Genomic DNA, 25,559 nt, shown 5'->3' with positions numbered 1-25,559 from the left:
ATGAGAACAACGTTGCTTATTTGTGTCCCATCATTATGGCATCAAGCCCTTTACTCTGGAATAATAATATCATTATTTTCCACCATAGAGTGTTATGGGCCCACGGGTCTTCACTTCCAACACACAAACCCTGTTAATTACAGGCAGATCTCTACTGTCATATCATTGGTACTCAGCTGAAGAGTGCACATGCGGTTTAATGCTGTTTGATACACAACAGTCAGTGGTTTGCTTTTAATTAAGTGTGATTGATCAATTATTCAAGTTGTTTGTGAATGTAGTCAGTGTAGCTGTGTCATTACTGTCAAGGCTCACCACTGATGTTTATTAGGAAATCAGTGTGAAGTTCATAATTAGGTCACTGTAATAAACTGATAATAGACTAATTTTGTTTCTAGAGAAATTAATAGATTCATTTCAACTGCTTTGAGCAGTCTTCACATGCAGGATTTCATCATTTGACATTGTTTTACATAATTTATAATGACTACTGGTTTTGCATTATTTTGTTCCAGCCTAGCACTAACATGCCAGATTCAAATAAGGCCTAGTGTAGACCCATTATTGTTTTTTTAACCCTTATTTTACATGGTAAGTTGTCTGAGAACTCATTCTCATTTACAGCAACAACCTGGGGAATAGTTGGAGAGGAGATGAGGGGGGATGATTAGGTGACCATGATGGTATGAGAGCCAGATTGGGAATTTATCCAGGACACCCGTTTAACGTGTGTTAAAAAAAACAGCACCCAACAGCAATCACTGCTCTGGGATATTTTTTTAGACCAGAGGAAAGGGTGCCTCCTACTGGCCCTCCAACACCACTTCCAGCAGCATCTGGTCTCCCATCTAGGGACCGACCAGGACCAACCCTGCTTAGCTTCAGAAGTAAGCCAGCAGTGGGATGCAGGGTAGTATGCTGCTGGCTTTGGTTGAAAATTGCAGTGACACACTTTTCCTCAAAGAGCACCATCATCTTTTCTAATGACTTAATGAACGATAGAGGAATGACGGCGAGAGATATTTTGGTGGGTTGGGATGGTGCCAAGCACGCACAATATGACAGGATATAACAATTACAGGTGGATATTGCATTAGTTTCAGCTGCGACATCAACACAACGTTTAACAATCACTGAGATTGTCTTCCTTTATGAATAACCCATGAAAGGCAATTCGTAGATGTTCTGATGACTAACCCAGATACACACTGACCAACCTGAGGAATAGATGACTAACCCAGACATACACTGACCAACCTGAGGAAGCGATGACTAACCCAGAACCACACTGACCAACCTGAGGAAGAGATGACTAACCCAGACAGACAGACCAACCTGAGGAAGAGATGACTAACCCAGACATAACACAGACCCTGAGCGACGAGATGGACCACTTCTAACCCAGACACCCAACACTGACCAACCCTGCAGGAAGAGATGACTAACCCAGACAAGACAGACCAACCTGAGGAAGAGATGACGAACCCAGACAGAACAGAGCCAACCTGAGGAAGAATCACTAAACCAGACAGACAGACTACCATACCGAGGCAGTAGATTACTAACCAAGACAGACAGGACAAACCGCTGAGAATGATGATAACCGAGACACACCCAGACCAACCCTGAAGAAGACATGACTAACGCAGAACCACACTCGACCAACCTGAGGAGGAGATGATGGACGAAACAATGAAAGGAGGACCAGAGACTTACTTGTTGACGAGGTATCTAATAATGGTGACTGGAGTGACTGAGTGTCTAATATGGTGACAGAGTGTCCTAATTGGTGACTAGGAAGTGTCTAATATGGTTGGACTGAGTATCTAATATGACTGGTGACTGAGTAACTAGACGGAGGTATCTAATATGGTGAACTGAGTATCTAATATGGTGACTGAAGTGAACTGAGTATCTAATATGGTGACTGAGTATCTGTGATGGGACTGAGTATTCTAGTATCTAAATGATGAGTGAACTGAGTGACTGAGTATCTATTTGGTGACTGAGTGACTGAGTATCTAATATGGTGACTGAGTGTCTAATATGGTGACTGAGTATCTAGTAATGGTGACTGAGTGTCTAATATGGTGACTGATGTACTGTGAGTTGCAAATATGGTGACTGAGTATCTAGTATGGTGACTGGAGTGACTGAGTAATTATGGTGACTGAAATAGTCTAATATGGTGACTGAGTATCTAATATAAGTGACTGAGTGACTGAGTATTAATGGTGACCGCGTGGCACTTGAGTATTAATATGGTGACTGAGTGACTGAGTATCTAATATTTGGTGACTGAGTGTCTAATATGAATCGGATGGTATCTAGTTACTGCGTGAAAACCTGAGTATCCTAGTAGTGTGATTGAGTGACTGAGTATCTAATATGTGTGACTGAGTGACTGAAGTATGTATAGTATGTGGACTGAAGTATGTTTAAGCTCAATGCGTTGACTCCGAAGGTGATTCTGACGTATCCTAATTTGGTGGACATGAGGTGACTGAGTTCTTGAGTAGGTTGACTAGAGTGCTCTGAGTATCTATGTATGGTGACTGAGTGTATTGCTAATAGGTGGACTTGAGTGACTGAGTATCTAATATGGTGACTGAGTATCTAATATGGAGTCTGCAGCATATCAATATGGTGACTGAGTGACTGAGTATCCTCTATGGTAGACTGAGTCTGATCTAGTGTCATTTGGTCCGACTGATGTGGCTATGAGTATCTATTAATGAAGTGACTGGGTGACTGACGTTACTAATCATGGTGACTGAGTATCTAGTATGTGAACTGAGTGCCTGAGTATCTATATATGGCTTGACTGAGTGACTGAGTATCTAATATGGTCGACTGAGTAGTACTAATACTCGGTGACTTGACGTATCTAATGTAATGAGTGATCTAATAGTGTAAGTGATCTGTAATAGTGTGTGACTGTGCTTTACTGTATGTGACTCGAATATAGGTGACTGATGTGATCTGAGTTATCTACGTATGGTGACTAGCGTGACTGAGTATCATATGGTGACTGAGTGACTGAGTATCTAAATTTGGTGACTGAGTGGTTACTAGTGATGCATTGAGTATCTAGTATGGTGATGATCTAGTATCTGGTGACTGAGTTGACTCTGAATCGTCTAATATGGTGTACTGTATCTAATATGGTGACTGGTGACGAGTAACTATATGGTACTGAGCTGACTGAGTATCTATATGGTGACTGAGCTGATCTGAGTATCTAATATGGCTACTGAGTATCTAATATGGTGACTGAGTGACTGAGTATCTTAGTATGGTGACTGAGTGACTGAGTATCTAATATGGTGACTGAGTGATGATGATCTAGTACTTGGTGACTGAGTTCGACTGAGTATCTAATATGTGTGACTGAGTGACTGGAGTATATAATTGGTGACTGAGTGACTGAGTATCTAATATGGTGACTGAGATGGAACTGAGATATCTAAATATGGTGACTGAGTGACTGACATGGTACTCTAATATGGGACTGAGTGACTGTAGTATCTAATATGGTGACTGAGTATAATACTATGGGTGATTTGAAGTATTAATATGGTGATCGGTGTGACTTGGAGTATCTAAATTATGGTGACTGAGTATCTAGTATGTGTGTACTGAGTGACTGAGTATCTATATGGTGACTGAGTGACTGAGTACCTAATATGGTGACTGAAGTGACTGATTCTAGTATGGTGACTGGAGTGACTGAAGGTATCTAATATGGTGACTGAGTGACTGATATCTAGTATGGTGACTATATCTAATATGTGTGACTGAGTGACTGATATCTAATATTGGTGACTGAGTATGTAATCTGGTGACTGAGTATCTATGTATGTGTGACTGAGTGACTAGTATCTTATATGGTGACTGGTGACTGAGTATCTAATATGGTGACTGAGTATCTAGTATGGTAAACTGAGGACTGAGTATTAATATGGTGACTGACGTGACTGTATCTAATATGGTGACTTGAGTGTTTATGGTGACTGAGTATCTAGTATGGTGACTGAGTGTCTAATATGGTGACTGTGGTTCTTGAGTATCGAATATGGTGACTGAGTGACTGAGTATCTAAGTATGGTGACTGACGTGACTGAGTATCTTATAGTGACATAGCTGATCTGAGTATTAGATTGGTGTGGTGACTGAGTGTCTATATGATGATTGATATCTAGTATGGTGACTGAGTATCTAGTATGGTGACTGAGTGACTGAAGTATATATGGTGACTGAGTATCAATATGGTGACTGAGTTGACTGAGTTATCTAATATGGTGACTGAGTGACTGAGTATCTAATATGGTGACTGAGTGACTGAGTATCTAATATGATGGGTACTGAGTACTAATATGGTGACTGAGTGATCTGAGTATCCTAGTATGGTGAGACTGTTCAGTGACTGAGTATCTTAATATGGTGACTGAGTGACTGAGCTATCTAGTATGGTGACTGAGTGACTGAAGTATCTTAATATGGTGACTGAGTGACTGAGTATCGCTAATTTGGTGACTGAGTGACTGAAGTACTAAGTATGCTGTGACTGGAGTGACTGAGTATCTAATAGGTGACTGAGTGACATGAGCATCTAGATATGGTGACTGAGTGACTGAGTATCTGTAATATGGTGACTGAGTATCTAATATGGACTGAGTACTTGAGTTCTAACTTGGTAGACTGATTTGTGACTGAGTATCTAATATGGTGACTGAGTATTCTAGTATGTGATTGAGTGACTGAGTATCTAATATGGTGACTGAGTGACTGAGTATCTAATATGGTGACTGAGTATCTATATAGTGAGCTGAGTGACTGGTATCTAATATGGTGAGCTCGGTGACTGAGTATCTAATTTTGGTGATGAGTGACTGAGTATCTAATATGGTGACTGAGTGTCTAATATGGTGACTGAGTATCTAGTATGGTGACTGAGTGTCTAATATGGTGACTGTGTGACTGAGTTCGAATATGGTGACTGAGTGACTGAGTATCTAGTATGGTGACTGAGTGACTGAGTATCTAATATGGTGACTGAGTATCTAATATGGTGACTGAGTGACTGAGTATCTAATATGGTGACTGCGGACTGAGTATATAATATGGTGACTGAGTGACTGAGTATCTAATTGGTACTGAGTATCTAATATGGTGACTGCGTGACTGAGTATATAATATGGTGACTGAGTGACTGAGTATCTAATATGGGTACTGAGTACTTAATATGGTGACTGAGTTACTGTGTTTCTAATATGGTGACTGAGTGACTGAGTATCTAGTATGGTGACTGAGTGACTGAGTATCTAATTATGGTGACTGAGTGATCTGAGTATCTAAATGTATGGTGACTGAGTGACTGACTATCTAATATGGTGACTGTTCTCTAAAGAGTTTTCTGGTACTGAATATCTTTTAGATGAGACAGACTCCTTGAGTAGCTTTTTCTCTCACTCTGAGTGACGTTGAGGCCCCTTGAAGGATGGTGAGCCTGTGTGGCGCAAATTAAATGTAAAATGTTAAGTATGTCGGGTGATTTTGAGATGGCTTTAGGTTGAGATTCAATGTGCCGTGACAGGGAAGAAATATTTTTGTATTTGAAGTACAGCGACATGCACACACATGCAGACACGCGCGAGCATACACACCATTAATATATCTTCAGCAATCCCCCTGTCTGTGTGTCTGTGTGTGTGTGTGTTGTGTGGTGTGTTGTTGGTGGTGTGTTGTGTTGTGTGTGTGTGTGTGTGTGGTGTGTGTGTGGTGTGTGTGTGTGTGTGTGTGTGTGTGTGTGTGTGTGTGTGTGTGTGTGTGTGGTTGTGTGTGTGCGTGCGCCGCATATGTGTGTTATTTGGGTTGTAGTGTGGAGGCTTAGTTCCTGACTCAGTTCCTGATGTAGTTTCGGTAATTTAACTCTGCTGTACTTTTTAAGTAACACAAAACTGAGAGAGCGAGACAGAGACAGAGAGAGAGAGAGAGAGAGAGAGAGAATGACAGAGGGGGAGAGAGAGAGAGACAGAGGAGGCGAGGGAGGGAGAGAGAGAGAGCCTGTGATGTGGTCATTTGTTTGTTTAACGAGCCTGTGATATTTAAATGAGTTTGTGAACAACACGATGTTACCAGTTCAATTAAATGAGCAAGTTTGTTGAACAGCTTCAAATAGTTTCCACAACCTTTCAACAAATTCTATTTTACAAACACAATACCAGAATATGATACTTTTGTGTTAGGCTCATTATTTTCAGTTGATCTTTTGAATTCCAGAAGGGATCTTCAGAACAGTTGGATCAGCGCAGTTCCATGGTAACAATAACACTGAGACTCAGATTTGTCACTTTAAAATGTATATCAAACAAAACCAATGATTGCAAAGTTAAACATACCATACAAGTTTATGCACAAGGACTACTTTAAAAAAACATTTACTTGAAGATCACTGCAGAATCATGTTTTGGAAACAGAATGACCCAGAATGACAGCACAAACTGTCATTCTGTTACCAAACTTTGCATCTGCACTCTTCTTAAAGTAAATGTGTTTTTGTAAGATTTTCAGTGGAAATTGTTAAAAGTTGTCCTTGTGCATAGAGTTGTATGTTTGTTTCACTTTATACACTGATGAAGACAGCTTGGCTGTCGAAACGTTGTTATTATATGATCTGAGCTTTCTAGTGTGCGGCTCTTTTTCAAGTGTTCTGCTCCGCTAGCCAGCACCTCGCCCATCATCAATGACTATGTATTTTTTATTTTATTTTATCCAACTGAACTATAACAGATCTCTTGCAGGGTTTATGTACTACTTAAAGACGTCTTGCATCAGTAAGTAATCAATCAGACAGGAATGTCAAACAGTGTTACCTCTCCTGTTATTTACCATACACCATGTAACACTGTGTAAGCAGTAGACACCACATCTCTGATGCTGCTGCTCAATATTGAAGAGCCTTGTGATGTGTACTGTAACCTTGGGTAAACACTGCATCATCACGCTGCATATACCTCGCTTTGAGTCTCAATCTGGGAACAGGTTGCAGTCAAGGGAACAAGTCTGAGTCAGAAAACCAAACATCTTTCCAATGGGGATGATGCCATGCAGCTATCTATGTCTTACTAGCTGTAGAGAGAGAATGACAACAGAATATTACATGGAATGTACATTAACTATCTTTGCCTGAGATGTGGTTGGAAGGCGGTTGCTGTGGATGAATCTCCTATTCTGTTTGATCCTCTATAATCTCACTCTCACAACCTTCATTTTACCAATAAACATGATCGAGGCTCTTGGCTCAGCCGTGGTTGTAAAACACACTGTGTAGTCTGTTTTACAACCACGGCTGAGCCAAGAGCCTCTGTGAGTACACAGGCAACCTTGAGGGAACAACATCTATACTGACATACCACACAGATATTGGCTAACCGTTTTCAGGTCTATGCAACAATAGTAACAGTTCAAAGATAAACTCTACCTACTTACAGTAATTATGATGTACGTAAATACATGGTACCACAAGTGGGACCGAAGAAACATTGAGGTAAACCTGTGTATTTCTAGTACTCATACTATAATAACATTACAAAATATTCTGCGATCTTACTACTACTCGTACATGGTTTTAGTGCCACTTCCCACCCTATAGAGACCCCACTTGAAACCTTCTCTCTAACCCCCTCTCTATCTCCCTCCCCCAGGTACCTCAGGATGAGTGGAGTGGTTACCCAGGGGGAGGTAAGGGTGATGAGATCCCCTGTCGGAGGATGAGGAGCAGCAGTTACGTCAAAGCCATGGGTGATGAGGAGAGTGGAGAGTCTGACTCCAGTCCCAAGACCTCCCCCGTGAAGACGGTCCGGCCACACTCCCTGGTCAAGTCTGTCATGCAAAGACCGCTCTTAGACTCCCAGAGGTAGGCCATGTAAAGTATCCCAGCATGCAATGCCAAAGATGTGATCCTAGATCTGTGGTTAATAAGGGCAACTTCTAGACCTTGTACAAATGAATGAATACATTTGATTTGATTTCTATAGAAAAAGGTTTTCGTGTGATTGTTTATAAAACATTGTTAAGTGTGTGCGCTGTGGAATAAAGTGAATGAATTCTGGAGTGGAACACTAAAAGAGGAGAATTATGTTATTGCGGTGTTGTGTTAGTGTAGTTTTGTGTTAGTGTTGCGTTAGTGTAGTGTTGTGTTGCTTTGTGGCAGAGGAAATGGGCTTTTAAAGGATTAGATGGGACATGATGCAGACACAGTCACAGAAACAACAACATTAATGCCTAGCAATATGGCATGACAAATACAGCAGATTAACATGAAATTAGATTACAATACTTGTCCAATAATAGGATGATGCCAGCAGAATTCTAACACAGAAACAATAGCACAAGCAAAGACATATCCTAGATAGATGATTCAATAAGTTGGGCAAGAATGCTGTTGTTTGCCTTTTTACATACTCTGTTGGAAGGCAATGCTGTTATTGGATTATACAACTGCATATTGTAGTCATCTACCTTTCTTTACATTAATGTCAGTGAAGAAATGTTAAAACAGAAATGTTACACTGATGTTATTTCCCTAGAAATGTCTCATCATTACCAAATGTGGGTTCGAGCCTTGAATTCATTCCACAGAGTGTTTAAAGGGACACACTAGTTATTTCCTCTGTTTACTTCCACTGTTCCGGGTCCTTGTATGGTGTGTTAATTTTCCTTGTCAATGGCTGCTTTGTTTGCCCATTGTTTCACCCATTTCCTTGTTACCTCACTTCCTCACCATCTTCACCCCTGGGGCACTCTCATATATCATTCATATCTTTGTCAGTGTATGTGACAGAGCAGTAGCAGTTATGTTGGAATACAAATGTGGTCCTTTTATGAGATCATGTGGTAGTTACAAGGTGGGTCTCAGTGTAAAATACATCTCCCATTGACTTTCAGTCTAAATGGTTTTAGAATTTTGTCTCTAATTAAAAGGTGTTCTTCATTATTTCAGGGGCAGGTATGAGAAAATCTCTATTCTCTGATCCACCACTATGTTTAATCTTTATTGTGTTTTGAATTTAAACATTACGTCAGACATAAAAACATGAAATTGTATTTGGCGATTCCATCGTTCCCTGATTTGATTGTTAAAGTAGTTGCGCCACTGTCTGCAAGAGCAAGCACAGTCACTTTCACTCCTCCTCCAAAGCCACTCGTCTCTCTTTGTTCATGGCTGAATATGGAGACAGTAATAACAGGAGAGTCCATTTTTATTAATTTTCCATTGTAAAACCCTCCTCCCGGATCAGCACTTTCAGAAACTCATGTTTTGTTCTGCCTATTGTATTCTGCTGTATCAGCCAGTACAACACAATGACTGGCCTGAGCTAGGCTCTTTTAAATGTACAGGTCTCTCTCTATTAGATTAACTCTATTCTTGGCACTCTCAAAACAGGCTGCTCTGTGCTAGTACAGTCTTCATTTTGGAATGGGGAATGTTTTATTGCTGCTATTTTGGCATGCCGAAAATAATTATTAGTCATTTGATTGACAGCCTTTAATTTAACAGAAAAATTGCTGTGGTACATGATGTCAATTTCTTTCTCACTTACAAATGACCTTGGTGCAGACCCAGGATAAGGGAGCAGCTGAAATCAGTGGGGGGCACAATTTTGGGGGGTTCTTGCATTAGAATTATATTGAATTCTGCTTATATCACGCTATACCATAATAAACATAAAGTTCAAATACCGAATCTCAGAGACCATTGATTGAGTGCTTATGAAGGGACAGATTGGCGTTTTGCTATTTTTATATAGAGACATAAAACTAGAACTGATGGGGCACAAGTTTCAAGTGAGGGGGCTAAGCCCCCTGTTGCCCCCTTGTGGACCCGGGGCCACCTTGGTGGTGTTTGTTTATAAGGTGTGAAACCTATTGGATGCCATACAGTTCCATGTACAGTTTGATACAAATGTGACTGTTGTAATTCTTGTAATGGAGATGCTATCTATCTCTGTTCATTTCTACGTTGCTCGTGGTGTCCCTGCTGTACTGCACTATCAGCTCTATGTTGGTCCTGATCCAGCCCCCTGCTATGTCAGTCATGTATGGTTGTTGTGTGTTTCTCTCCTCGCCAACCCCGACATGCTACAGCAGCTCTACTCATTACCATTCAACACAGGTTGGTCAATTACTATTACGGCACAGCAAGGCTTTTTCTTGGAAAATACTGACACCACAGCAAGTGTCGCGTACACAATACCTTAATATCCTGTCAGCCTGACCCCCGCCAATGATGACACATAAAATGCAAGTGTGTTTCTCACAGTCAGTCTGTGGTTGGCTCTCTGTTACCAAGCACTCTGGGGAGTTCATTATATTTCATCTCCAATGTGTTTTTTGCAATGGATTATTATTCATACTTGTTGGTGATTTTAATACTGTGCAGAATACAAATCTAGATATATCGGGGGTTTGTTTGCATTATTCTAATCCAAAAGCATTTTCTGCAATCTCTGAGTTAATGTCCTCTCTAGACCTGGGAGATGTTTGGTGAAACCCTGATCAGACTAGATACACGTGGCGTGGAAATAGGCAAGCTAGTCGCATCGACTACTTCCTTATCTCCTTCGCTCTGGTCTCAAACGTATCACAGTCTACCATTGCTGACCATTTATTTTCTGACCAGGCCCTTATTTATTTGTCTCTAACTACAGTAGAATATCCTAGAGGACCGGGTTATTTGGAAACTCAATCAATCACTGCTAAAATAACAAATAAAACATTTTCAGTTTTAAAAACAGAATGTGGGATCAGCTGATCCTCAGGTTGTCTGGGACACTTTCAAATGTGTATTCAGAGGCAATTCAATCAAGGGGTCATCATGGGGGAAAGCTATATCTTAGGAGGGAAAATGTATTAACTAAAGAGTTGAATGACTTGAATAAGCAAACTGATACAGTAGTAGACCCTCCAATTGAAATGCTTCTTCTGATCAAGAGTAGACAACATTATGTTTACATGCTTCTTTTCTCATCTCATATGTACGTATACACTGACTTTCTGACGGGCCACCCCCAGGTGGTGAAGGTAGGAAACAACATCTCCACTTCGCCGATCCTCAACACTGGGACCCCACAAGGGTGCGTGCTCAGTCCCCTCCTGTACTCCCTGTTCACCCATGACTGCGTAGCCATGCACGCCTCCAACTCAATCATCAAGTTTGCAGATGACACTACAGTGGTAGGCTTGATTACCAACAACGACGAGACGGCCTACAGGGAGGAGGTGAGGGCCCTCGGAGTGTGGTGTCAGGAAAATAACCTCACACTCAACGTGAACAAAACAAAGGAGATGATCGTGGACTTCAGGAAACAGCAGAGGGAGCACCCCCCTATCCAAATCGACCGGACAGAAGTGGAGAAGGTGGAAAGTTCCTCGGCGTACACATCACGGGCAAACTGAAATGGTCCACCCACACAGACAGCGTGGTGAAGAAGGCACAACAGCGCCTCCTCAACTTCAGGAGGCTGAAGAAATTTGGCTTGTCACTGAAAACACTCAAACTTTTACAGATGCACAATCGAGAGCATCCTGTCGAGCTGTGTCACCGCCTGGTATGGCAACTGCACCGCCCTCAACCGCAAGGCTCTCCATATGGTACTGCGGTCTGCACAACGCATCACCGGGGGCAAACTACCTGCCCTCTAGGACACCTATAGCACCCGATGTCACAGGAAGGCCAAAAAGTTCATCAAGGACAACAACCACCCGAGCCACTGCCTGTTCACCCCGCTATCACCCAGAAGGCGAGGTCAGTACAGGTGCATCAAAGCTGGGACCGAGAGACTGAAAAACAGCTTCTATCTGAAGGCCATCAGACTGTTAAACAGCCATCACTAACATAGAGAGGCTGCTGCCAACATACAGACCCAAATCAGTGGCCATTTTAATAAATGGATTTAATAAAGGTATCACTAGTCACTTTAAATAATGCCACTTTAATCATGTTTACATATCTTACATTACTCATCTCATATGTATATACTGTATTTCATACCATCTATTGCATCCTGCCTATGCCGCACGGCCATCGCTCATCCATATATTTATATGTACATATTCTTAATCCATCCCTTTACATTTGTGTGTATAAGGTAGTTGTTGTGAATTTTAGATTACTTGTTAGATAGTACTGCACTGTTGGAACTAGAAGCACAAGCATTTCGCTACACCCGCAATAACATCTGCTAAACATGTGTATGGGACCAAGAAAATTTGATTTAATTACTGTATTCTATTGTATTTAGTCAATGCCACTCCGACATTGCTCATCGTAATATTTATATTTATGTATTTCTAATTCCTTTCTTTTACTTTTAGATTTGTCTATTGTTGTGAATTGATAGATACTACTTTACTGTTGGAGCTAGGAACACAAGCATTTCGCTACACCCGCAATAACATCTGCTAAACATGTGTATGGGACCAAGAACATTTTATTTTATTTTATTTTGAGCTTGAGAGGCTTCATGCAGAAAGGGTTAATGGTATTATTAACAGATCAAGGGCAGCTTGAAAAGGGTACAGTGTTTTTTCTTAGGTTGAACCAAAGGAATCAACATCACAAAACTGTCACAAAACTTTTTTCCTCAGAAGGGCATAATTTATTATCACCCCACCAACTATTACAGAAGCAAGTCCAATATATCAATATATTTTTTTGTTTTAAGGTTCAGTTAACCTCGTTATCCAAACTTGACTGAAGCATTACCACTCAGCATATCATTGCTGACTTGCTTCTGAAGCTAAGCAGTGTTGGTCCTGGATGGGAAACCATATTTTGTTGGAAATTGTGTTAGAGGGCCAGTGGGGGGCACTCTTCCCTCTGGTCTAAGGAGATGCCAGTGAAGGGGACATTGCCCTGCGTAGGGTGTCTGATGGGATGTTAAACGGGTGTCCTGACTCTGTGGACATAAAAAATTGAATGGCACTTATTGTAAGAGTAGGGGTGTTAACCCCAGTGTCATGGCTACATTTCAAACCTGGCCCCATGCCACCTAATCATCCGTAATTGGCATATATCACTCCTTACCTCTCCAGCTGATGTGTGGTGAGCGTTCTGGCACAAAAATGGTCGCCGTGCATCACCCAGGTGGTTTCCCCCTTACAATGTCAAATGATTTGAGTGCCTCAGTTGGTAGAAAAGTGCACTATGAATCCAATCTATTAATTATTATATCCTTTCCTGAAGACTATGGAAATCAGTAAACAGAAATACAGAAAGCATCATGTGAGGGTTTGATTAATGACGATTAACAAGTAATGCCAATTAACTCTTTCCAAACTGGTAAATCTCATGGCTTTGACGGTATACCAATTGTGTTGTACATGGTCTTATTTTACAGAAATCAAATAGCATTTTCTCACCTGCTTAAATGTTTCATTTGAACAGGAGGAACTATCAACAAGCCAAAGAGAGGGACTGATTACATTACTATTTAAGCAGGAGGCAAATTGCCAATATAAAAGCCCAACAACTGGGGATGCCTCATTTTATTGTGCTGTGACACCCATATTCTATAAAAATGTTTTGCACTTAGAATGAAGAAAGTAAGAAGCAAAATTATTCAAAGTGAGCTATCGAAATGTATTGAAGGTCGTTACCAGTGGTGATGTTAGCATGTAAATCTTGGTGGGGCAAACTAACAAAACACGTTTTGATACATGCAAGTAAAGCCACAACACAACACTAAACAATACATTCATTGCACTATAACGGCGACAAGTGGTGCCCACAAACTGTTAGGGCCTACATACAGCTGTTCCAATAGCAAAGCTTTCTTTCCAGCACTATGGAGTGAAACCTTACCACCACTACACCTGGCTATCAGCGGAGCCTTGTCTGGCAGCGAAACAATTCATTCAGCCATATTACTGCCTTTTTAAAAAAAATATAGCTGATATGGCTGACCATATCTCCCTGGCATATTACATAATTTATGCAGCAGCATATTTTTGGACTCACCTTGTTGTGCGTGGTGGTCCTTCGTAGCCAAATTTTGTCATCAAATGAAGAGAAAGATCTACAATTCCGAGTTGGATGACCATTCAAAACATATTTTCCCAGTCTGACTTCCCAGTTGCAATGCTTGCGGTTAGCCACTGTCACCGATTACGTCCAAACAACTCGTTATTGAATTAGCGATTTCCAACTTGTTGTGTAATGTTTATGTCCAATGGCCGATGAACACCAATACGTTTTATATATAATTTACCTTCAGTATTTCTCTTCATATAACAAGGATTAAAAAGGATTTGCCAGTAGATCGTCTACTTGATTTATGATGACTGCTAGCTAAGATTTTGAAAGTCCAATCAAAGCTACTGTAGATATAACGTGATTTGACATAAATGTATCTGTGGCCAATGACCTTGAGCCTTCTTAAATGGGCACTTCTAATCTAAGTCTATGGTTGGGCCCATAGGGCTCACATTCTTGATTGTCTTCCCTTACTAAATGCAGGTGACATAGTGTCCCCATGAGTGACAGAACACTGAGCCAATCACGGTGCAATGCTGAGCCAATAACGGTGCAATGTTCCTATTTTCTGCTGGCCTGCCACACCACCACAGAAAGCACTGAGCTTGGCTGAAACACCTGCATTTTGGGGCTGCCTATTTGTATGCGGCTTTATTAACTCAATGATATATATATATTTGACATTGTTTGCAAACTGATTTGTGACATGTTTTAATGCCAAAATAACATGCAAAACAGGCAAGCTCCCCCAATAAAATAAATAAATATATATATACATATTTATGTTATAAAAATTTTGGGGGCAAAAAATGTGGGGCACAAAACATGACTGGTCGTTACATTGGTGACAATATTTGTTAGTTTGGTGTTTATTGCAGATTTAGAGAAGGCTTTTGGTAAGATAAAAGGGATTTAATTTATAGATGCCATCAGTATTTACATTTTGGTAAGTCGTTTATTCAATGGTTTAGAGTCTTATAGCAGAAACCGGTGAGTAAAGCAGTGAATAATGGGTATTTATCTAAAAACGTTGAGCTATTCAGAGGGGTCAGACAAGGGGATCCAGTTTCACCTTATTTATTCTTATTGGCTATCAAGATGCTGGCCATCAAAATCAGGAATAATTCCAATATAGTAGGTCTGAGTATCAGTGGTCTTGAAAGCATGATACAACATTTGCCTCTCAGCTGCAACAATCATCACTAGATGCTCTTGTTGGAGATTTGAATTACTTTTCAAACTATCAGATCTGAAAACAAATTATAAGAAATGCACCATTTTGAGAGTGTTTTTCTTAAGAAAGTCCAACTATATTTTGCGTTGATGCATACAATTAAGAGCAATACTTGGATGCTTGGCATCCACATTCGAGAAAGAATGAAGGATCCTGTAAAGGAGAACTTTGATTTGAAACTTGCCAAGATTGACAAAATACTATTGCTGTGGAAAGGTAAATCTTTGTCTTTATTTGGCAGAGTGACATTAATAAACACCTTAATTGTCTCTCAGTTCATCTACAGTATCTCTTCCTGTCACTTCCATCCCCAGATAAGGTTTTCTTTAAGCAGTTTGAAGCCAACATTTTTCTGATTTTAATGGAATGGTAAACCAGAAAAGGTGAAACAGATATACACTGTATATCTATAATGTATGACAATGGAGGGCTACATTTTTTAAACCTTTATTTAAGTCTAAGTTTTAGGTCAGTTAAGAACAAATTCTTATTTTCAATGACGGCCTAGGAACAGTGGGTTAGCTGCCTTCAGTTCAGGCGTAGAATGACAGATTTTTACTTTGTCAGCTCAGGGATTTGATCTTGCAACCTTTCGGTTACAGGTCCAATGCTCTAACCACTAGGCTACTGGCCACCCCACATTTAAAGAATATTGAAGCCTTAAATCAATCTCTAGAACTATATGTAAATATGAATGGGATCTCATGTAATATCGTAGATAAGACAAACCCGCTTTTCTATTTAAAAAATAATAATTTTATATAAATCAAGTTTTTGCACCTTGCTTGGTTCCTGCAGGATTTCTTAATGGACATATCCCCATTCTTCAAATAATCAATAACAGCTTGGTTGCATTTTCAATATTATCCCTCATCGGAAATAACAGAAATTCTGATCCAAGTCATATGGTTGAATTCAAATATCCTGATAAATAAAATACAATGTTTGGGAATGTGTTTCTGGGAAAAGGGGATCTTATTTTTAAATGATATCATTGATAGTAATGGGAATTTAATTTAATTTGAAACACTGTGCACAATATATGGGAACATACAGTATGTATAAATCATAATTACAATCAGTTACTGGCAGAAATTCCTACAGAATGGATGAAAAAGTTAAGGGAAAGAAAAGAGAAACTGTTTGTTTGTCTACCTCATATTACATTTCACAGGTGGTTAACTAGAGATAAAATCAATAAAGACATTTTCATTTTCATTTGGAAAATAACAAATTGGTTGCCATCCCACACAAATTCCACTCTTACTGGGAAGAGCAGTTTGATACTTCCATCCCTTGGAAATKATTTATAAATTGATTTTTAAAACTGCATTAGACTCACCATCTGAATGTTTCAGTTKAAGATATTGTACACGTTTCTGGCTACTAACAAGATGTTACAAATATGGAGCATAGAAGAATCCCCTTTGTCCTATTTTTGTTGTGTGGAAGTGGAGGATTCGTTACATATTTTCTGGTATTGCTCCATAGCTGCTAACTTTTGGGCAAAAGTACAAGAGCGGTTACTCCCTGTTTTACACAATTGTGTTATTTTCCACAAACAGTTATATCGGGGTGACTTAAGGGACAGATGCAACACGGTATACAATCTCTTGATTGCGCTGGGGAAGGTTTTTATTTTCAAAAAAATATATGAGTATTCGATTCTTTCAAAAATAACTGTCAAACACTATTATACACAAGAAGGATTGATTGCAAAAAAAGTGGGAGGTCACAATATTTTACTGATAACCCCAAAAAATAAAAAAAACTTGCAACAACAAAAAATGGTTTAGTCCCCCAAATGTGGATGGGTGAGTGGGTTTGTAAAATAGTACAAATTCTTATTATTATTTTGTCTAAGAAGTTGAAATAAAATGTGTACGTTTTAAAAGGCCTCTGTTGGTGTATAGGTCATTGATGTGTGAAATCAATGTGTGAATACACGTCAGTGAGATAGGACACACACAAGCACGCATGCACACACCATTGCCCTTTATGGATCCTTTTATGTTTCCTGGCTACACAGCCCGCCTCAGAGTCCATCGACAATGACACAAGTATGGATACAGTTGATGAGGTTGCTCGTGTATTCACTGTAGACAGTGTTGGTCTCCCTCCGGGTTTCAGGGTTTCAGTGTTGGGCTACCAAGTTCATCCCAGGCTGAATGCCTGCTGTGGTGGCTTTAACATTTATGACTCAATGGACTGAATGCTATTCTCCCTGTCTGGTCATTTGTCTTCTTGTGTTGTGACACCTCAGGACTGCTCCAGTATTGCCTGTCTGTTGCTCCTATTGCAGCTATTGCAGTTTGAGCTTCACCTCTAGGGCCAGCCAGAGTTTTGTCTGACCTTGGGGCCCAGAGTTTTTCCTTACAAGATGACGTTTTCAGTAAAATTCCTGGCCCTACTCATTTCCCTATTAATCTCACACGTTAAATTTGAGTAATCATGAACGCAAAACAGTTTATATAACTTAATTGTTTTAGACCTTAGCTTAAAGAATTGTCCAGATGTTGCTGCAGTATGGGGCTCCATGCAGGAGTGGTGCTGCTGGTATGAGTATAACGCTTTCATAATATCATGGCTCACTGCTTGTTTGCACTGATTTGGATTGGATTTGAGGTGTGGTGTGTGTGTGCAAGGTTGGATTTCTGTTTCCACTTGAAGCAATTTCCTCTCCTGCGGGGTTGCAGCGGGTGTAAATTTGATGGCAGAGGTTCCTGGAGCTAATGGTGTTAAAGTGAGAACAGCCTTTGCGTTGTGTCACCTCCCTCTCATGGCTGACAGGGTGACTCTCTGTTCACTCTCAACAATAAAGACTACATTACCGTCACCAAGCCTGTCTCTAGGCCCGTTCAGCCGAAACGCCCCGCCACAAGAGGAGACTGACGTAGACAATCATCTTAATTAATAATCATTTACACCCCCCAAAGATCCCTTGGGGTCCCGACCAATAGACTGTAGACTAAGATGAATGGAATTTGTATATTGGATTTCTAGCCGCAATAAGAGAGACTTTCCAAACTGGTTTAATGGATGTATTAATGATGATGATGGGACTGGAATGGCATGTGGCAATTTAAAGCATTACTGCATAGCAGGATAATTAAGTTAATGAGTCAATCAGGCATGGTACACAGCGTCTGATAGCACTGTAGCATTTGATTGGGAAGCAGAGGAGCACTCCCCATCATTGGAGAGAAGCACACTTTCTCTAATGGCTGCCTTCTCATCAAGAATGTGGGGGCAAGATCTACAAAAACCAAGCCAATCAATCCCAGCTATTTTGGGCAGGTTTTAATATAACTTTTTTACCCTTCAAATTATGATTGGCCTCTTGAGTAGCAGCCGTAATGAATAAAACTCCTGATGTGGCATAAGGCAATAAATTATTCATTCAGATTGTGATTGCGTATCATATGAACGCTTGTTGCTCACATCTCAAGGTCGGAGAGGAATCCCATTCCATTGATTAGTTGCTGTTTTAGACACATGCTGCATAAACTGCTTCTTTGTTTGCTGAGCTGTTCCCACAATACTTTGACTTTGTGTAAGTAGGCCTCGTGCTTGGATCTTTGTGGTACTTTCACTCATAGTTTAAGTCTTTGTTTTCTATAATGGTACAGTCCTTGTTGTCTATAATGGTACAGTCATTGCACAACAGTAACTGTCCTCAACCTTGAAGCCTGAAATGGAGGCAAGCTGACTAACCAATATGGTACACTCTTAGAAAAAAGGGTTCCTAAAGGGTTATTCAGCTAACAAAGTGGATATTCGTCAAATACGTCATGATTTATGTATTGTAACAGGCCCACAATGTGCTTACTTAAGTCCATTTTTGATATATTTGTCTGTTTTCCCTTTTCAGGTTAAGATGAAGCGACTACGAAATGCTAACTCCCATTCGTATAAGCTGGTTAGCATAGCTAGCATACAGAAATCGTTGATGTTAGTCAAAGTCGTTTTTAACTGTAATGCAGTTGATTGGTAATGATGACATGAACATGTGTTGGGGTTGACATCCATACAAGCATTATACTTTAAATACACATAATATGAATAATAGCCTAAATGTAGGCAAATTTAGCTGGGGAGCAATAGGAGACTCGGGATCTTTCCCCCACGGCCCTTTTACCCACGCGTTTTCATGGCAATTACATTGTTTTGGTCAAGTTCGATTTAGTTCTTTACCGTATCTATGGGGATAGCCAAAGAACCCTTTTAGGTTCTAGATGGCACCTGTTTTCTAAGAGTGTATGTGTACAATATCATTCTGCCACAGAAGCAGACAAATGCTTAATTTGCTGTGTATCTGCTATTTATTTATATCTCCTACTGTATGCTCATGATGACGGGGAAGCCTTATCATCATTAAACATTGATGATTATAATGGCTTTATAATGGGGCTTAAGCACATTTGTAGGTCCCTCTGACTTGCTGATTTCCTTACTGTCTCCTGACCCCTGTTTTCTGGGATGATGGATGAGGCTAAACTTCACTGCTCATTATCTTCAGTCCCACTGACAGTAAACATTCAGACAATGTGATTATTCTCCATTGAGCTTCTCTGTTAGTTGTGGTTGTATGCGATGCTGTCGGCCCTATATCTGCTCACCTTCCTATTATAGAGCACACTCATTTCCCAGAAGTCCTAATTCCTGTGACTATTACCCTCATCTGTTCAGGGTGACTGTTAAATAGCCATCACTAGACGGCTACCACCCGGTTACTCAACTCGGGACCTTAGAGGCTCCTGCCCTATAAACATAGACATGGAATCACTGGTCACTTTAATAATGTTTACACACTTCTTTACTCATTTCATATGTATGTACTGTGTTCTATTCTACTGCATTTTAGTCAATGCCACTCTGACATTGCTCGTCCTAACATTTATATATTTCTTAAATCCATTCTTTAACTTTAGATTTGTGTGTATTGTTGTGAATTGTTAGATATTACTGCACTGTTGGACCTAGGAACACAAACATTTTGCTACACCTGCAATAACATCTGCTGAATATGTGTATGTGACCAATACAATTTGATTTGATTTGATGACTGTAAGTCACTTTGAATAAAAGCCTCTGCTAAATGGCATATTAGGTACATCACCCCATTCACGAAAATGGTTTGCTCCTACAGACAGATAGTCACGTGAACGTGACTAGCTATATAAAGCAGGTATACAGGCATCAAGGCATTCACTTACTGTCCAATTGAACGTTAGAATGGGCAAAACGAGTGACCTAAGCGACTTTGAGCGTGGTATGATTGTCGGAGCCAGTGCACACCGGGTTCAGTAACTCAGAAACGGCCAGCCTCCTGGGCTTTTCACGCTCAACAGTGTCTAGGGTTTACCGAGAATGGTGTGACAAACAAAAAACATCCAGTCAGCGGCAATCTTGAGAGAGGTCAAAGGAGAATGGCAAGAATTGTGCAACCTAACAGGCGGGCCACAACCAGGCAAATAACAGCGCAGTACAACAGGGGTTTGCAGATCGGCATCTCGGAACGCATCTCGTTGGTCCTTGTCATTTATGGGTATATTGCAGCAGACGACCACACCAGGTTCCACTCCTAAGGGCTAAAAACAAGAAGAAGCGGCTTCAGTGGGCACAAGATCACCAACACTGGACAATTGAGGAGTGGAAAAACATAGGCTGGTCCGACGAACCCCGGATCCTGTTGCATCATGCTGATGGCAGAGTCAGGATTTGATGTAAGCAGCATGAGTCCATGGCCCCATCCTGCCTGGTGTCAACGGTTCAGGCTGGTGGCAGTGGTGTAAAGGTGTGGGTAATGTCTTCCAGGCACACACATCCCTTTATACCAATTAAGCAACGTTTCCATGCCCAGAAGAATTCAGGCTGTTCTGGAGGCAAAGGGGGATCTGACCCTGTACTAGATAGGTATACCTAATAAACTGTATATGATATTATTATTACACACTGAGTGTACAAAACATTATGAACACCTGCTCTTTCCGTGACATAGACTGACCAGGTGAATCCAGTTGAAAGCTATGATCCCTTATGGATGTCACTTGTTAAATCCACTTAAATCAGTGTAGACAGGTTAAATAATGATTTTTAAGCCTCGAGACAATTGAGACATGGATTGTGTATATGTGCCATTCAGAGGGTGAATGGGAAAGACAAAAGATTTAAGTGCTTTTGAACGGGGTATGGTAGTAGGTGCCGGGCACACTTGTGTCAAGAACTGCCAAGCTGCTAGGTTTTTCACACTCAACAGTTTCCGTGTGTAACAAGAATGGTCCACCACCCAAACTACAGCCAGCTAACTTGACACAACTGTGGGAAGCATTAGGGTCAACATGGGCCAGCATCCCTGTGCAACGCTTTCAACACCTTGTAGAGTCCATGCCCCGACGAATTGAGTCTGTTCTGAGGGCAAAAGGGAGAGTGCAGCTCAATATTAGGAAGGTGTTCTTAATGTTTTGTAAACTCAGTGTATTATTCTATAATATATCACTCACATTCACCTACCTGCAGCATTTTCTCTCTCATTTGTGCTCTTACATTTGACTTCTCCCTCTCTCTTCGTGTTGGTAGAACTCAGTACAATGACTTTGTCTCGGCACAGTGTCTTTGTTTAACCACAAAGAGTACATCAGGCCAATTCACAACCAGCATGAAATGCAGACAGACAGAGAGAGAGAGAGGGAGGCAGAGATTCACATCGTGCTATACAGTAGTTTCATATTGGGAAACAATGGGAAGTGCATTAGCAACAGTTGGAGACATTAAAGGCAAATGTGCTGGGGTAAAAAATGATAAAGGGTTGTCTTTTTGTGAAACAGCTTGCCTCAGCTCTATCGACTATAATAGACATCTCTACGGCGTAGAGATGATGGATATAGCGATGCACATGATGTCCCTCAGTCAGTCAATGTGCTGCACTTTCATCTGATGTTGTCAGCTTAAAGCTGGAGCTGCTTTCAATGTTCATGGATACAACTTTTAGTTGTATTTTAATCCTCAGTTTGCTCATTTACGCACAACTAAATTGCCATTAGAAATGACTTATTTATTCAAGACTTCATGGGTAAATGAGCCGTTGCCGATAGGCCTACGTATTATTGCTGATGATCTTCTTAAGTGCAGTTTAGACTGATTTTTTTTAAATTTATTGTACAACTGTCTGTATACCTAATGTTCATCAATACTAAAAGGCCTCATCTGTGTCATTATCGGTCAATTACTGTACATGAGGTAATACTGTCTGCCTTTAAGCACCCCTGTCTGTCAGTCTACAACTCTAGCATCTTCCACATGACCATTAATACCATTAGTTGCTGTGGTCATCCTGTCCATAAACGTGTATTTGTATCACCCTAATGTTTGCAGCACTTTGGCATCTCATGCAAACGTTTGATGTCCCCACAAAAATCTATCTGAAACCGTTGATGTTGTGCCGTGATCTCAGTCACACCCGCATCCATTGACTCCCTCCAGCAATGGGCCTAGTAACACAGTTTCTTCTCTCCACCCACAGCTCTTACCGGGTGAATAAAATGAACAGTGACGTGTGTAACTACATCACCAATTTTGCTGCAGACTTAAGGTGAATACAAGCACGTTGTTCTCCCTCCCTCCTCTCTCTCTCTCTCTCTCTCTGGTGCTGCATGTTGCAGTGGTCAGGCTGAAGAGCCAGCTGGCTCTGAGCATTGCTGACTGACTCAATATGAAACCTCATACAGCAAACACTCACTACTAGTCAATGAGAGGTCAGCCGTATAGACACCTCGTACAGCAAACACTCACTGTTAGTCAATGAGAGGTCAGCCGTATAGACACCCATACAGCCAAACACTCAAACTGTTATCAATGATGAGGTCAGCCGTATAGACACCTCATACAGGCAAACACTCACTGTTAGTCAATGAGAGGTCAGCCGTAATAGACATACTCATACAGCAACGACTCACTGTTTAGTCAATGAGAGGTCAGCCCGTATAGACACCTCATACAGCAAACACTCACTGTAGTCAATGAGAGGTCAGCCGTATAGACACCTCGTACAGCAAACACTCACTGTTAGTCAATGAGAGGTCAGCCGTATAGACACCTCATACAGAAACACTCACTGTTAGTCAATGAGAGGTAGCCGTATAGACACCTCATACAGCAAACCACTCACTGTTAGTCAATGAGAGGTCAGCCGTATAGACACCTCGTACAGCAAACACTCACTGTTAGTCAATGAGAGGTCAGCCGTATAGACATCTCATACAGCAAACACTCACTGTTAGTCAATGAGAGGTCAGCCGTATAGACACCTCATACAGCAAACACTCACTGCTAGTCAATGAGAGGTCAGCCAGGCCAATCAATCTCCTATTTCTCTAGCCATACAGCACCGTTCCACACAATACAGGCTCTGTCTAACTTACCTCTTACTGTATGTATACTGAGTTGGTTTTGTCTTTAACTGATATTGAACATCATCACAGTGGTAGATGACCTTGACTAATCTCTGTTTTTGATAGTATATTAGTTCGTTTCACTGAGCCTCTGAATCTGAATTCCCTTCTTTCCTAGGTTCATCTCTGGATGTAATCTGAACCAAGGAGAACTTTCTATACTGTGTATGAATGACTGATATAGTCTATGAATGCAGTGTAAATGCATGAGGTCCATCTCTGACAATTCTTGATGGAGTAGCAGGGTTTAAATCACACTAGCATTGGTCATACTGAAAAATGCCTATTTTTGTTTCTACACAAAGGCTGAAAACAGCTTACTTATCCCTATCTGACATTAACATTAGGTTGTATTCTACCTGTTCTTCCTCCCTCTATCGCTCTGCATTTTCCATTTCAGTTTTGGTAGAAAATGGTAGCAGTTATAGTCCAAATCAAATTGGGTTGGTCACATGCACCGAATACAACAGGTGTAGGCTTTACATTGGAAATGCTAACTTACGAGCCCATTCCCCACAATGCAGAGTTAAAAAGTAAAACAAATATTTGCGATATAAAAAGGAAATAGTAACAATAATGAGGCTATATACAWGGAGTACCAGTACTGAGTCAATGTGCAGGGGTACGAGGTAGTTGAGGTAATTGAGTTAATATAGTTAATACTATATGTACATGTAGGTAGGGGTAAAAGTGACTAGGAGTTTTTCCTAGCCACCGTGCTTCTACACCTGCATTGCTTGCTGTTTGGGGTTTTAGGCTGGGTTTCTGTACAGCACTTTGTGACATCAGCTGATGTAAGAAGGGCTTTATAAATACATTTGATTGATTGAAATTTGATAGACTAGGCAATCAGGATATATAATAAACAGATTAGCAGCAGCATATGTGAATAGTGTGAAAGTGTGTCTATGTGTGAGTGTGTGTGTGTGTGGCGTCAATATGCATGTGTGTGTTTTGTGTTTGTGAGCGTATGAAGTGTCTGTGTATGCGTGCGTGTGTGTGTGTGTGTGTGTGTGTTGGAGTGTCAGTGTAGTGTGTATGAGTGTGTGGGTAGAGTCTAGTGGGTCTGCATAGAGCCAGTGCCAGGGAGTCAGTGTAAATAAATTAAGATAAATAAATAAGAAAGAGGGTCAATGTAAATAGTCCGGCTAGCCATTTGATTAACTGTTCAGAAGTCTTTAAAAATAAAAAATTTAAACAGATATATACAAATAAGAGTACATAAACCTAACAGGCAGGGGTATTACATATCAAGATTCATTTTTTATTTGTTAAATACTTTTATGGTGCGTATTGCTTTTTGTTTTTTCATTTACTGATCATTTCAAAAAAGTAGTTAAATTCTATCTTAAATAATGTGAAGAGGGGTTTGTTCTCTGCCCACTTCATTTTATGGACAAAGAATCTTCCATGAAAGATAAACAAACAAACAATGGAAGTTAAATCAGGGTCCATATGAAGTTAAATCAGGGTCCATATCATTTGGATCACAATAAAAAAATAAAAAATAACATCAGTCTCTCAGATTAACATTAATAGTTGTTTCTTTTAAAATAAAATCTTCTAACTCACTCCAAAATCTTCTGACATAAGAAGAGTCCCAAAATAAATGGTCAAGAGTTTCTGGGCCACAACCACAAAATACACATTTGTTATCAATAGCTATTTTAAATCTGTGTATAATAAAGGTCTTTACAGGGTAGATTCTATGAATGAGTTACTTACAGTGGGGAGAACAAGTATTTGATACACTGCCGATTTTGCAGGTTTTCCTACTTACAAAGCATGTAGAGGTCTGTCATTTTTATCATAGGTACACTTCAACTGTGAGAGACGG

The 25,559-nt window shown here is 40.4% G+C and overlaps 1 protein-coding gene across 1 annotated transcript in view; it reads left to right on the top strand.

Moving 5' to 3' along the window:
* Positions 1–25,559, top strand: part of dlgap2a (discs, large (Drosophila) homolog-associated protein 2a) — a 92,419-nt gene that overhangs the window by 13,407 nt on the left and 53,453 nt on the right. Inside the window, exons 2-3 of the mRNA XM_070445220.1 lie at positions 7,707–7,918; positions 22,795–22,863. Of these exons, the coding sequence (XP_070301321.1) occupies positions 7,707–7,918; positions 22,795–22,863 (281 nt within the window). The remainder of the gene's footprint in view (positions 1–7,706; positions 7,919–22,794; positions 22,864–25,559) is intronic.

The sequence above is a fragment of the Salvelinus sp. IW2-2015 genome, linkage group LG9, assembly GCF_002910315.2.
Source record: "Salvelinus sp. IW2-2015 linkage group LG9, ASM291031v2, whole genome shotgun sequence".
NCBI lineage: Eukaryota > Metazoa > Chordata > Actinopteri > Salmoniformes > Salmonidae > Salvelinus > Salvelinus sp. IW2-2015.
Note: the sequence above shows the minus strand (reverse complement) of the source record. Positions and strands in the feature narration are given on the sequence as shown.